Genomic DNA, 14090 nt, shown 5'->3' with positions numbered 1-14090 from the left:
GTAACCGGCTGCATATATGTTAAATCCCTTTAAAGGATTTGGTTGGGATTTTAATTGAATTCCAACCATTTCTGCTATTTTTGCATGCATCATCACATTGATCCTTGTTACAAAGTATTTCTACATTACAAAATGGTAAACCCCACATTGGCATGGACAGTATTTTTTTAACCACAATCCTGCTGTTTAAAATGTATGTTAACAAACGTTCATGTTTTTTTTTTTTTGTTGTTGTTGTTTTTAATTTGGCGATTTTAATCTAAAAGCTTCAAGGTGCAGTAGGTTTATACTGTGCATACCAGCAGTTCTGTTTTCTGGCAAAATGATTATTGCAGGCACAGTGCTGTCACTTTTAGAATTGACCACCGTATCTTTATATGTTATATTAGTTCTAGAATGTGATTTTTATAAAGACAATACTGTGTTCTAAATAGAATTAATTGTTAAAGCTGCAAGAGGATGTTCTAAACTTCTGTTATTTTGTGTTGCTATTATTTTAATGTTTTTTTTTCTGTTCATGTTATCTATATTATCAAAAAAATAGGCTGATGTACAGAAGACACTACAAGTCGCCTTGGAATGTTGGTTTCTAGAACCAGTAAAAAAAAAAAATATATATATATATATATATATATATATACACACACACACACACACACTATTGTGTTTATTAAATGTAACATTGTTTCATTTGCACAAACACACACCTTTTTGTTATATTTATGGACCTGGATCATCTTTGAAAAGATAAGAGAGGAGGTCAATCGGCACATAAGTGCTTGTCTGTTTCCTTATGCTTACTTGCCTTGACCGCATCTTGACAGTCTTTAAGGGATGCTACTAAATTGGCAGCAACCATATGGTTTGTAACCCATTCCATACACCAACCACTCTATACAAATAAAGAAAGAGGCTCCTACTCTCCTCGCCCTGAGTCTCTCCACTCAACTTCCTGAATAAAGTGCCCGCATCCTACAGTACTTGGTGGAAATACAACCTGCACATTACATGGGTCCGTACAGCCAGCTGCTCGTCACCTTCATTCAGTGTTTGGGATGGCTGTTGTATGTATTGATCAGTTTCCCAATGGAACCAGTTTGGAAGTTCCCTTTTAACACAGTTGTCCTTGATGACCTAGTTGCTGTTGCTGATAATAGTCTAACACAAATTATTATGTCCCTTTCAAGCTCCTGATAGCCTTCTATGCTGTGCAGTGTATAAAATCGTTCCTAATCAAATGGCCACACAGCTCTATTTGCTACGGCAAACTTGTATCAGAGATAAGTGTTTTGCCCATGACGCTAATGTATCTAGTGCGTGTAGTATCACTCAACCCATTAGACCTTTTACAACGTATCTGTCCAGTAAGGAGTGAGATCATCTCTATTGGAAAATTCTTATCATTGAGATATTGAACACTCTGTTGTCATTCAAGCCAGATAAAGTGTGCTTCGGTTCAGCACCAACATTCCTAAATACACATGCAAAAGAATATATATATATATATATATATATATATATATATATATATATATATATATATATATATATATGTATCGTATTCTCTTGCCCGAGAAAATACAACGTGAGTAGACTAAATTCGTAATAGTGTTTTATTTTGTTATAATTGTATTATGTTACTTAATTTATTTGTTGCATCAAAATAAATAAATAAATACATACATTTAATAAATAAACATCTGGCAAGTAGTATTGCTTCTGTAGTTAAGTTTGAACTGCAGTCATTGTATATAGCTAGGAACCTTTTTTCTTATAGTGCTAGATTCTTATCGGGATGATTCTGAAGAACACACTTTATTGTTGTCCTTGTCGTATTAAAGTCCGGGTATGGAGCAAAATACAGGCAGCGAACTATGTATTTTGAGTTGTTAAAAAAAAATGATACATGATTAATATCACATCAGAAATACAACTATGTTCACTGCGGGAGCGGAGAGCTTGATCAAACAGGCCAGGTAAAAACTCAACAGTCGGTATTTACACGAACGCCGCGAAGAAAATGAGGAAATGGATATACATTTTTTTTCATTTCTATTTTGTCATAGAACTGACGGAATTTAACATTTTTCAAGAACCCTCTGCTTCTTAAGAGCTTTTTTTTAAAAATTCAGGTTGTGAGATGCAAGTTACTGGTGATGGCGTGGAAGTAATTTGTGCAAAGGTTGAATAAAGAGTAGTGTCAGTTTGAATGAGCTATTTGCCTGTAGGCCACTTGAATATTGTATGTATTTATGTATGTATGTAGCAAGATAGAGAGAAAGTAGACTTGTATTTTATTGAATATTTATTGAATAAAAAAATATAACGTGGAGTTTAGTTTAAACAGCCTGGCCTTTAAATTGTGTCCTACAGGGAAATACAAGATGAAGACCTTCAGAAGTTCTATACCCGTGTATCCAAACTCCTCCACGGTAAAGACTTCGGAAATGAAACCGTGGATTCCCTGCAGAGACTTTATCTTATTGTTTCAGCAACAAAATACAGCCGGGCGTAAGTGCTGACATACATATATCAAATAATAAGAAAGAAAAAAAGGTGTGCGATGTACATTTACAGAAACGTGGCATTTCTTTTATCTCTGATGCTGGTGTCTGTGAGCTGGTGTGATTGGTTGGTTTTGTTGTCTCCCTTAACCTAGATTGCCCGAGGATGTCCTTCAGTTGCTGCAGGACCTGCTGTGCTCCTCCAAGACCGCTGAGCAGTTCCAGGCACTGTCTTGTGCCATTCTAAGGGAGACCTTTCCCTGTGACCTCCGGAACCTGTCCGATGAGGAGGGTAACAGTAAAACCATAAGCCATGTAGCTGAGGTGACTCTTGCACAGGTAAGCAACTTCAAAAGTTTTTTTTTTTTTTTTTTTTTAAATAAGGCTACCTGAGGATAAGTAATTATATATTTCCAGTATTCTTGTATTGAAACATAAATGAAAAATGTCAATAGACAAACATATTAGTACGTCAGGTGCATGGGTGTTTTTCATTCATTTTTAGATACCGTTACTGTTATGCACAAATTGTCCAGCAGGAGGCGGTGATGTACATACTTATGGTTAGTTATGGATGGGCCTACAAAGGGTTGGCCACATGTGTATAGTGAAGGACTTAATGTATTGACCCATTAAAACTCCTCAAATTAAATGAATACCTTTATCAAGATTGGAGTCGCTGCAGGAAGACTGCCGTGACACGTCCCTCCCAATTCTACAGGCTTTTCCACTTATTTTTTCTCAGGGAAGTAATCAGGACAAAGTATCATCTGTGGCTCATCGTGTTCTAAAGTGTCTGGAGGCTCGCCAGCCCGAGGGTCAGAGTTCACGCTACCTGCTTCCAGTCCTGTCGAAGGTCATCAGCCTTTCTCCTGACAGTTTAACTGAAGGCAAGTACTTTTGATAGACTTTTTGTTAACAGGTCATACTGTACACTGTCTTTACATTGAACTTGGCACATATTCATGCCTGCGATCTTAAGCTGTCTAGTTTATCAGTTAGGTTTATTTCAGCTCTAAGGTAATTCATTTAATAATTAATTAAATGTGTCTTGATCTGATAAATATAATCAGGCATAAATATACATATTAGTACTGTGTATTTTATTAGTTTATGGTTTGCTGTTTTGAGTGGCTTTATGTTTCCCATATTACTGGAGCAGCCTGCTGTTCTGCAAGGTTGGTCACTCAGATTTTTTTTTATTGCAGATCAGATCAACCTAGTCAGTCGGAAGCTTGTTGATTGGCTGCGATATGCCAGCATTCAGCAAGGAGTACAGTTATCATCTGGAGGCTTCTTTACCAGTCCTAGGACAAGACAGGTAGAGACAAACTCTTTCCTATAGTATGCAGTAGCAGGTTATCCCTGAGTCAGGTCTGTCAGTTTTCTTATTGAACTGTATATAGGAATTCAGGTCATTCATGGGACTCGGACTTGACTCGGTTAAAAACAGATTGTGTTTTCTTTTTTGGGGGGGAGGGGGTATTTTACACTTTTGCCAAATGCTCAGTGTATGAATGATATTTTGTAGGTCTTTGGGCCCTATGTTGAAGTATTTCATAAGATGAATGAAACACTTATCTGTAACAATTTGTAACTAAAAACTGGTGTGCAGCTGTAAAAAACACAGAAGTTAGCAAGGTCTTCTGTGAGATGTTCCCTAGAACTCAGCTAAGCAATGCAGTCCAGCCCCTAAACATTCTTCTTTTGAAGGCCTCAGAATGGAAACAAGATGTCTAATTTCTCTGCTTCATCTCGCAGCCCGGTCCAATCACTGAGGTGGATGGGGCAGTAGCTGCTGATTTCTTCACTGTCCTCTCCCTTGGACAGTCTTACACAGAGGACCAGTGGATGAACATGCATGCCTTTTCCATGATCAGGAAATGGTTGCTATGCTACAGCACTGATGGGAGTGGTAATGGGGACACAGGTATTTATCTTTCAGCTGCTTTCTTTTTACTATGTTTTCTTGAATTCATGGTTGTAGTAGCCACGTCTCTCCTCTACTGTAGGTAGAAGGACTGTTACGTTCTGTCTAAAAACAATGTTTTGTGAAACAGATAAAAGGCCAGCGTAGTGCCGGAAGTGCCTTTTTAAACAAGCTTGTGTTCTTTATGTTTATTTATTTGGTGTGATGAAAATCAATCGGTGAAACAGCCTTGCCCCTTTTTGAGTCACTCACATTTGCACTGTGTTTTTTCTGCTGTAGATGACAAGTCCGAAGTGGACGGCTCTGTTATGTCAATGGTCTCGGCTACCTCCACATCCAGCCGCCTGCTTCCTCCCAAGGAGCGCCTGAGAGAGAAAGCCTTTGAGTACTGTCATCGCCTCATCGAACAGAGCGACAGGAGTGAGATGTGTTCATTTTTACAGTAGTTTGCATGCAAGCAATGTACCACGTTCAGGAACGTGCATAACTTGAATGAATGGATTTTGTTTTTCTTTTGCAGAAGCCTTGAAGAAGTCAGATGCGGAGCTTCAGAAAGCTGTATGTTGGTAATCTGTGGATTGTAGCATCCATTTTTCAAAATTATATCTGCTCTGTTAGTGTTAAGGGATTCCTCTTGCAGCTGTCCTTTGTGAAATGTAAAAGCATGACATCTGGAGGCAGTCAGTCAAATCAGGAGAGGCAACAGCTTTTATGTAAATACATAAATATGCCAGAGTGCTTGTAGTCAGTAAATCCTGTGCAAGAGTCAGTGGAAGTGCTGCTGATGTTTGTGATTTTATTTTTTTTATATTTGAGGTTTTTAGTGTGTAAGTTCAGTTCATCTCCATTCTCTGTAATGAGTTTCTCGTCTCTGTTTAGTGCCTGATAGAAGCAGTTACAGTGATGGACATCATCTGCAGAGAGGACCCTTCCTTTGTGTACCGGGCATTTGCCTGTGTCAAAGCGCTGTATGGGCGGCTCAGTGGGGACCTGGCCTTTTCCAGGGCATTGCTGCCTATAGCCCAGTTCTATCTCAACCACAGTAAGCTCTGTCATCTGTTTCATTCTGTCTTAATTAATAGTTCCAGCAAGACTGTGCAGATAAAAAAAAGTCAAATGTACTGCTCTGTTTTCCTTTTAAAAACAATACAATTCGTCATTCAATCAAACTTCCCAGACGGGCATTTTAATATAAGATGATTGTTTTTCACCAATTGGTGTATTTAGGGCATTTGAATTGTTCCGTATGACATGGAAAATATCGTCGGTCATATAGTGTTGCTGTACTGCATGTTTAGATTGAGCCCAGATTTTGTAATTAATACAAAATGTTATTTTTCGTCGAGGCCCAACCAGTTTAAAAGAAAAATCAAATTGAAGGGGATATACAGTGGGGAGGGTTGGAGGGAGAAGGACTCTGTGCACTACCCTGGAACCTGTGTCCCAGTTGGCGGGGTAATGTATAGAAAGTATAAGCCAGACGATGCAGTTCCTATTTGAGCTCTTTCGTCGCTTGGCAGGTGAGACAGCAGCAGTCGATTCTGAAGCGGTGTACAGGCAGCTGTTTACCCGAATCCCATCCGAGTTATTCCAGGAGCCCATGCTGGCCTTTGAGTTTACTCAGTTCTGCAGAGTGAATGTGAAAGTGCTCCGGGAGAGTGTGGGCATCTTCAAGCACAGCTTCCCCAACCTCTTCAAGGTGAGATTTGTGACACCAGCTTGAAGGGTTTTTGCCTCAAGCTACAAAAAAGCACCACTGGGTTTTGGGGAACACTTTGTTATCACTCCCCTGTCATTATGAAGCTGTATGGAAATGTCCAAATCAATCTAACAAGCCATTCAGAAGTTATAAGCACTGAATCTTGGTAAGTAGACCATGTCGAAGAGAAGGGTATGTTTCTTTAGAATTGTACATTGTCTTACTGCTGTTAAACAGGCTGCACTGATGTGGTCTATTGTAAACGTGTAGGTGGATTTGCTATAAGTATGCAGTGCATCACTCTTAAACATAAGGATAACTGGTGTCATTTTTTTCCTGCTAGCCGCTGGCATGGAATAGCCCCGCCCTCATCTCTGAATATGTTGAACTGCTTCCGTCTCTGATTGGTCCAGACACCGCCATTGAGATTCTCCATTCCCTGCTGGATCTGCCCTGTCTAACAGCAGCCCTTGATATCCAGCTAAGGTGCTTTTCAAATACTGTATTTGGGCTTTTATGTGCATGATTTATTCAAGAAACCACTTTTCTATTGTTTGCAGTAAAAGAAAAGGGATGATAAATAACTAATAACTTTTTTTGGTCAAACTCTATATAACACGACTGCTGGCAATGGAAATTGTTTTCTGTAAAGTGTGATAAGGTACTGCTGCATATACACTTAAGAAGTTGATGTCCTCCGACCACCATCTTTCATCTGCAGTTTCATTGCTATCATTATGAAAAACGAGGTAGGCCAACTGGCAGCTGTTTAGAATCATAGCCTGTCTGAAATACGTACATTTTCTATTTCTTTCTGAACATGTCTGTCAGCTAGATTAAAAAGACAGTCTGCTGAGAAACCATAAAGCAAAGAACAGCTACAGTGCTGTGCAAAATCTCCCAGTAGCGCATTTAGTATTAAATATTATAAACATTGCTGGTTTATTGAATTCATACATTGTGCATTATCAATGATGGATTTAAAATCCTCATATGCATGCCCTTTTATTTTAAGTTTTTTGTCACCCACTGCCGGTAATTTTATTATGGGTATACTCTATATCAGCATAAAAACACGTTTAAGATTAGAACGAAACAGTTTCTGAATGGAGTGAGTAAACAGCTACACATTATTGTTTTTTGCAAATTATTAAATGGGGGACTTTGATAGCAAGCAAGAGTCCCCGTCTTTATGGTGGTTGCTTCTCTGTCCTCAAAATGTAAATATATTTTATTTTAAAACAACACTACAGCCAAAACATGGCGACAAAGATATGCTATGTGTTTATTTAAAATATATGTTCTGTTCAAGAAAGTCAGTTATCTGATGTTCACACAGTTTCTTGTGCCCTTTTTAAATCACACAAATTGTCCATGTTTTAGATCCGCATCCTCCCAGCCCTCTGAGAGGGTACCCCTGGATCCGAGCGTCAAGGTATCGAGCTCGATGGAGGCGTTCAGACACCCCTACTACAGAGGCATGTTCCTGTATATACTGAGGGACGAGGCAGGGACTGGAGACACTATCGACAGGTACTGCTCCCTGCAAGACAGACTGGAACTCACAGACCCCCGCCCCCCCAGTTCTGACCTGCTGCAGCATTCCATTACTTAGTCTACCTCATCTGTACCCACAGATGAGGTAGACTGCTGTTTTCCATACATGTTCTTGTTATCTTCTTTACTGATTCTGGGTGTAAGAAAAAAGACAACCAGCAGGCAGTTGTATATGCTCATCTGGATTTGCTTATTGTAATGTATTGTGTGTTGTATAAATTTAATACAATCCAGATATAGCAGTTAAACTGCAAATTCCTGTTGTTGGGGATGTTGATGGTTACATTTTATTTTTTGGGGGATCACATTAGCTATCCTGTATGATGGTAAAGGTGAATGTTAATAGAGGTGGATGCCTGGTCTTTTTGATTTGTAGGTTGAGTGTGCTTCATGAGGTGCTGGCGGACATGGCTGACAGCCCACGGATTGTGCAGTGTGCTCAAACCACCCCCATCCTGCTCCAAGTCTTCTTTAACGAGGCTGCCCAGGTAGCTGTGTTTAGAGTTCACATGCAGTATTCATTCAGCTTTAATACATAACCATCAGGTTTCAGTATAATGGGGTCAAATAAGAAAGTATGAATTAGCATTCAGTTGTGACTTGTTAGGATATCGGTCAGTGGGTGGTAAAGATTAATTGACATCAATTTAGAAAAGTTAATTAGATAATTTAGTCAAACTGTGTATGAAGAAAACATTATGTTAGTAAAGTACTATATGTGCCTTTCTAACTCGCTGTATTATTAGTAACTGTATGGTTTGTGTTTGATGGTAATTCATTTAAAATAAGCTCAAATGCTCCACTTTCTTGCTGGAACCCCGTAAAAGGAGTAACCTGATATAGACGTGGCCTGGATGTCACGGTGCCAGCTAGCATAATTAATTGTCAGGTGTTGCAAATCACTGCATCAGTCATCTCTCCCAGCCTCACCAGCTGCTAGACTGCATGGTGCAGCCCCTAGTAGTCCTGGAATTAAATAGCACGGCTACAATCTGATAAGTGTGTGTACAGCTTGAGCTTGGAGGGAAGCAGATGAGCACATCATTCTCATAGCCCAGCTTCCTAGCATCGAATTCTCTGCCTGTTGGTATACATAGCAGATTGATCCAGCATTTCATCTGCATGCCCCTATTTACCCAAGATCCTCCTGTCTTGATTCAGTGTCCCCCGTTAAAGACAGGTACACTTGTGAAAGGTTTTGTTTCATCAGTTTGCAGATGAGAAGTTGATAAACCAGTTGGTGCTTGTTATACTGGAGAGAAGCAGCCTGTTGTATGATATACCGAACTACAAGAGGGAAGTACAGAGGTGAGCCAAGCAACATTGCTTTGTTTGGGAACCTTAATTGTCGCAAATTTCTTTTTGATCCCAGTGGTGATTGCTTTAATATTGTTTTCCCACATGTCCTGGGTCTTTCCTTTACTTTGGGAATTGCTAAAGGAAGTTAATTCACCACTCTACCATTTGCTGTATTACTCCAAGCTCTCTGTGTAAACAGAGGCCCCTCATAATCATTGTTGTTAAAACATAAGAAACAGCAACGTGGTTGAAATGGACTGTATTTTCTCACAGATGTGCACAGATAAAACTCTAAAAAATAAAGCTTACCCCAAGTTCCCTTTGTGTTTTGTTTCCTCTGTTATGTATTTTCTTTTCTGTATAATTGTTCAATTTGCTGATATCTAATAGAGGAACTAATCCATTAGAGCCAATTTCACAGTCTGGACAACTGTAATAACACATGCTGAGAATAAAGTAAGAGCAGTGTGCCAGTTTCGTAACTACAGTATGAACTGGGCTTCAGGGTCTCCTTATGTATAAAAATAAGAAGCACACTCTTTCACGATCAAGCCTGCATTGTAGTAATGCATTGTAAAGTTATTGAGCCAGTTCTGTTTGTTACCCACTACAGAGTGTTTAGCTCCCAGCTGCTGGTGCTGTGTAAACTGCACCCCTCCCTCATTGTGGAACAGTGCAAGGAGCTGATGGAATTCTCAGGGACCACAGGCAACATACAGAGCAAGGAGAATTTCTACACGCATGTGGTAAGATTTTGTTTTCTACACGCAGTTTCATAAATCACCATTAGTAGGTGCACTTTTGCCAAAGCTGCAGTGTCCCTCAAACGTAGTGTCCCTCAAACTGCAGTGTCCCTCAAATGGTATATTTTGCTGAATTATTAACTTATCCATTTATCATTTGGTTGTTAATATACAGCATATTTTAAGGGGCAACTTGCACATTTAGACTGAGTTGCAAATACTTTGTAACAAACAAACGTTTTAATATCGCAAAGTAAATGGCATGTTTCTAGCAGTTCTGAAGATCTTGCTCTCATCCAGCGAACTGATCTTTTAGAAGTTATGTTCCCAAACAAACGTGTTTGAAAATATAGGGGTTTCCTTCTGCCCTGCAGGTGTGGGCAATTGGCGAGTACCTGTCTGTTTCTTATGACAAGCGGTGCACAGTGGAGCAGATCACCGCGTTCTTTGAAACCCTGGAAGCAGTTCTGTTTGAGATCACCCAGGTGCGCCTGTCGGCCAGCATCCCCACGTACTCCCCCCGAGTGATCACCATGCTGCTGACCACCCTCTCCAAACTGGCCTCCCGCAGCCAGGATCTCATTCCCAGGTACAGGGCAAAGCCAATCCCTTGGCAGGACCATGAGCTATTGGGACTCGCTTTACGTACAAATGTTAAAGTTGATCCCTTTTTTCAAACCGTTATATAAGTTGAGAACATACAAGCCTTCATTGTTGAACACTGAACTGCATTCAGCCAAGGTAGATTTAAAGAAAATGAATTATTAATAATAATAATAATAATAATAATAATAATAATAATAATAATAATAATAATAATGATGAAGCTATAGAACTGAGTAAGCCCTGCTTAGCACAAAGGCGAGTTTCCTGCCCGGTATTCACCAGAAAGCCTTCTATTCCAGTCAAAGAAAGCATATTGGTAAGGCTATAAACAGTAACACTTTTAAAGTGTCCAGGAAATGGCATCCTTTGAGAACATCATCCTTCTGGCAAAAATGAGGAACACTTGAGTTTGCCTGGCTATGTTCCCAGGTTGTTTTTTAAAAAATTATTTTTCTTTTAAATGTGTTTTTTTTTTTTTAAAAAACAAAAAAAAACAAGGTCTGGAGTTGATTTTCTTGTGGTATTTGTCATGCTGCATTACGCTCTTGGATATTAAAGTCAATACAGTTGCGCTAAGTAACAAACAAAAGGCAGTGGTTGAACAGGAAATTTGCTTTCTAATATTTTCCAGTTTACTTTTGTTTTCACCAAGAACAGCTGTGCTAACACTGGCAGTTTTATTTTATTTTTTCAAATCTCCAAATACACATCAATCCCTCTCGCCAGTGTTTTGAAAGCAGTTATCAAGCAACAAATATTCCATTGCTTTCACTGATGTTCTCTATATTATTATTATTGTTGTTGTTGTTATTGTTATTGTTGTTATTATTATTATTATTATTATTATTATTATTATTATTATTATTATTATTATTATTATTGCACTGTTTTGTGCTTAAGTTACGTGATTGCGACAGGTGCTAAAAATAGAAATCCAACATGTAGCGAATCCAGTGTGGTACAAATACAGTAAAGGAGGATTGGTGTGATTCTCCAGATTTCACTGCCAATCCCTGAAGCCCTTACCCCTGTGCTTGGTCTCTGCCGGGAACTCCTTGTCGGTTAATTTCATTGTTTGTTTTCCCTTGCAAAGGGTTTCTTTGTTTCTCTCGAAGATGCGTTCCTTCGCCCGCAGCCCTGCTGTGTCCTCTTGGTACAGCGAAGAGGATATTGAAGAGATCCACACACGGGCCAGCGAGCTCATCAACCTGCTGAAGCTGCCGAGCGTAGCCCAGTTTGTACTGGCCCCATCCACGGAGGGGACTAGCCCACGCTGGCACCGGGACACCAACACCTCCCTGCCCCTGGCCATGAGGGCCATCAGTAAAGTACTGCAGAGAGACTCCAGCTTCTCTCCAGGTTAGAATCAAAAGCACCTTCTTTCTGGTCATCAGATCTGAATATGCACTTAAAACTTAGTTGAGGGAAAAACAACCTGCTCTGTTAGCCAAGGTTGAGTGGCTACGTTCTGTTCATTCCATCTCCTGTTCAAGGACTCTGTGTGTGTGTGTGTGTGTTGTTTTGTGGATCACAGTGCTGTTCTTATCCAAATAGAAATGTTCCACGCATTTCATTTTGCTTCTGCGCTTATATCTTGTTTCTAAAAACAGTCCAGTCACAACCCCTTGAAATCTGCACACATCCCTTATAAAAACTACAGTTTAAAATGAGGTCAGGATACAAAAAAAAACTTTATTTTTTGGTTGCAACATACAAAGAATACCTTTCTAAAAAACACAATACAAAGAACGCCTTTCTTAAAAACACATTTGTAGACCTGACAAAAATCCAATTGAGCTTGGTATAAAACGGTATGAGCACACACTGGTCACTAGGTCTCATAATGCTTCACTATTTAATGCACAGGGGAAAAAAATAAACTGGTTACATACTATAATACGTATGGAAAGTGCATCAGTACTGAGATAGTTTCTCACTGACAACTGAAAGCACATGCCCAATTGTGAGACAATATTAACCATACAAATACTTAAAGGGAAATGCCAACAAAATTACAGTGCAATTTGTTACTCTTGAGTTTAGTTTTAGTTCATATACTTTACTGTCATTAAGATACTCCGTAAAACATTCTAAAAGATTCATAGACAAAAAAAAATACCAAAGCTTAAGTAATAATTGCCCTTGTTAAGCACGACTTTCTCTATGCAAGTATTTCTAAGTGCTGTCAATGAATTGTTAAGACAAAGAACCATGTATGTGTACACAAGTCCTTTCGAGATGTTCAATCTTCTCAAACAATACAGAAACAATGACAATTCCTAGTGTTCTATTGGTGTAGTAGCAGTGGGTAGCCTCTTGATGGTGCTTGTACAAAAGTGTGCTAAACATGCACATATATGTTTCTTTTGTTGCAATGAGTTATCAGGAGATAACTGTCTTATCAAAGATAACAATTTTCCCTTTGGTTATAAATACATTTGAAAACCATTTGAGTTGTTAGAACTGAATTACATTCATTCATCTACGGTTTAAACTGACAGTAAACACACTGCAGACAAAACCAACAATACAATTAAACATTACAAGTGTCATTGTAACAAATCAAAGTAGTTTTAATACTGAGTGATGTTTGCAATTGGTGAAAGAACGTATGTTGGTAAAGACACACTAGCTCAGTATGTTCATTTATTCAAGTTTAATTAATCATTGAAAGGTGATGTGCTTTAAAATGCAAAAGTTGTTTTGTTAATAAAACAACCCCTTTGTAAGGAACCACGGAATTCATAATAAAAATGCTTGTGAGTGAATGTGCGTTTTGAATTCATTTTGAATGAAATCACAAGATTATAAAGTGTGCTGTTCACCAATGTAAAACCAAATGGATCTGTTCTTTCTTAGTTTCATAGCACTGTTTTTTTTTTTTCTACAAAGGGATGCAGCAGAAAGCAGGAAATCGGCCAAGAAATTCAGTTGGCCAGGTTCCTAGAGAGGTTACAGAAGTTTAGTATGCCAATATATTACTTCATCTTAAGTCTTAAGTAACAATTTGTACTCCTCAGACATATAATTCCATTGAATGTGCTGTTTTTGTGAGCAGCGTTTTGTTTTCTTGCCCACTCTCCCAGATTAGCTGCAGGGGACGGTGGTGGATTGGAGTAGGTTTACACTTTTAACAGGACGATGCACTGATTTTCTCCGAGATTTCCATGTCGGACTTGGCGACGAGGAAACGGAGCCTCCCACCTCCGACGCGGATCAGATCCACAGCACTGTGAAGAAGAGCAGGAATGTTAGCAGGCTCCTGCTTGCCCCTCGGTTGTCCTAAACCTTTACTTGGATATTATTAGCATTCATGTCATACATGCAGGTTTTGGTTAAGTTTAGTTTATTCACTTTGCAGGGCCAGCACAGGTGAATCTCAATTGCACAAGCACTAACACAAAAAGAGTCCCAAGTACCTTAAGTAGGGTTGTCTCAAGATTAATGCTCATCGGTCTGTGAAACTAGATGTTAGTGCAGTGGTATGTAATTAAAATATTAATTCTGCCAGGACATTTGCTTTGTTCCAGATCATTTTGGATCACCTCTGGTAGTCTGCTCCAATCAGGCTGGTTCCATTCACAGCTAAGATTCTGTCTCCAATGTTGAGCCTCCCGTCTGAAGCAGCCGGCCCATCAGGGATCAGTGTTCGGATATAGATCCCAGGGGCATTGAGGGGCGTGTGCTAAACGAAAGAGAAAAGAGATTTAGAGGGAGGGGTGGAAGAAATATGCCAAGCTTTACTGGGCTGT

General features: G+C 39.3%; 2 protein-coding genes across 7 annotated transcripts in view; one reads left to right on the top strand and one right to left on the bottom strand.

Annotated features, from left to right (window-relative positions):
• Nucleotides 1-1771: 1771 nt before the first annotated feature.
• On the top strand, nucleotides 1772-13523 carry ap5z1 (adaptor related protein complex 5 subunit zeta 1). 3 transcript variants are annotated; one of them, XM_034052503.3, is made up of 18 exons: nucleotides 1772-1976; nucleotides 2374-2511; nucleotides 2660-2843; nucleotides 3250-3394; nucleotides 3713-3825; nucleotides 4266-4434; nucleotides 4714-4854; nucleotides 4955-4992; nucleotides 5314-5476; nucleotides 5955-6133; nucleotides 6477-6619; nucleotides 7517-7666; nucleotides 8067-8178; nucleotides 8901-8998; nucleotides 9603-9735; nucleotides 10107-10321; nucleotides 11432-11697; nucleotides 13425-13523. In XM_034052503.3, the coding sequence occupies exons 1-18, from the start codon at nucleotides 1936-1938 to the stop codon at nucleotides 13427-13429; spliced, it is 2433 nt and encodes an 810-aa protein (XP_033908394.3). In that variant the 5' UTR covers nucleotides 1772-1935; the 3' UTR covers nucleotides 13430-13523. The 3 variants fall into 3 exon arrangements, with proteins under 3 accessions (XP_033908394.3, XP_033908392.3, XP_033908393.3); XM_034052501.3 differs by having other exon boundaries at nucleotides 13231-13452; XM_034052502.3 differs by lacking the exon at nucleotides 13425-13523 and having other exon boundaries at nucleotides 1773-1976; nucleotides 11432-13106.
• LOC117431512 (ras-associating and dilute domain-containing protein-like) overlaps nucleotides 12011-14090 on the bottom strand; it is a 27200-nt gene continuing 25120 nt past the window's right edge. For all 4 annotated transcript variants that reach the window (XM_058995782.1, XM_034052486.3, XM_058995781.1 and 1 more), the window contains 2 exons: nucleotides 13884-14023; nucleotides 12011-13568 (listed from right to left, as the gene is read on the bottom strand). In XM_058995782.1, coding sequence (XP_058851765.1) covers nucleotides 13469-13568; nucleotides 13884-14023 — 240 coding nt within the window. In that variant the 3' untranslated portion in view covers nucleotides 12011-13468. The remainder of the gene's footprint in view (nucleotides 13569-13883; nucleotides 14024-14090) is intronic.

The sequence above is a fragment of the Acipenser ruthenus genome, chromosome 22 (assembly GCF_902713425.1).
Source record: "Acipenser ruthenus chromosome 22, fAciRut3.2 maternal haplotype, whole genome shotgun sequence".
Classification (NCBI taxonomy): Eukaryota; Metazoa; Chordata; class Actinopteri; order Acipenseriformes; family Acipenseridae; genus Acipenser; species Acipenser ruthenus.
Note: the sequence above shows the minus strand (reverse complement) of the source record. Positions and strands in the feature narration are given on the sequence as shown.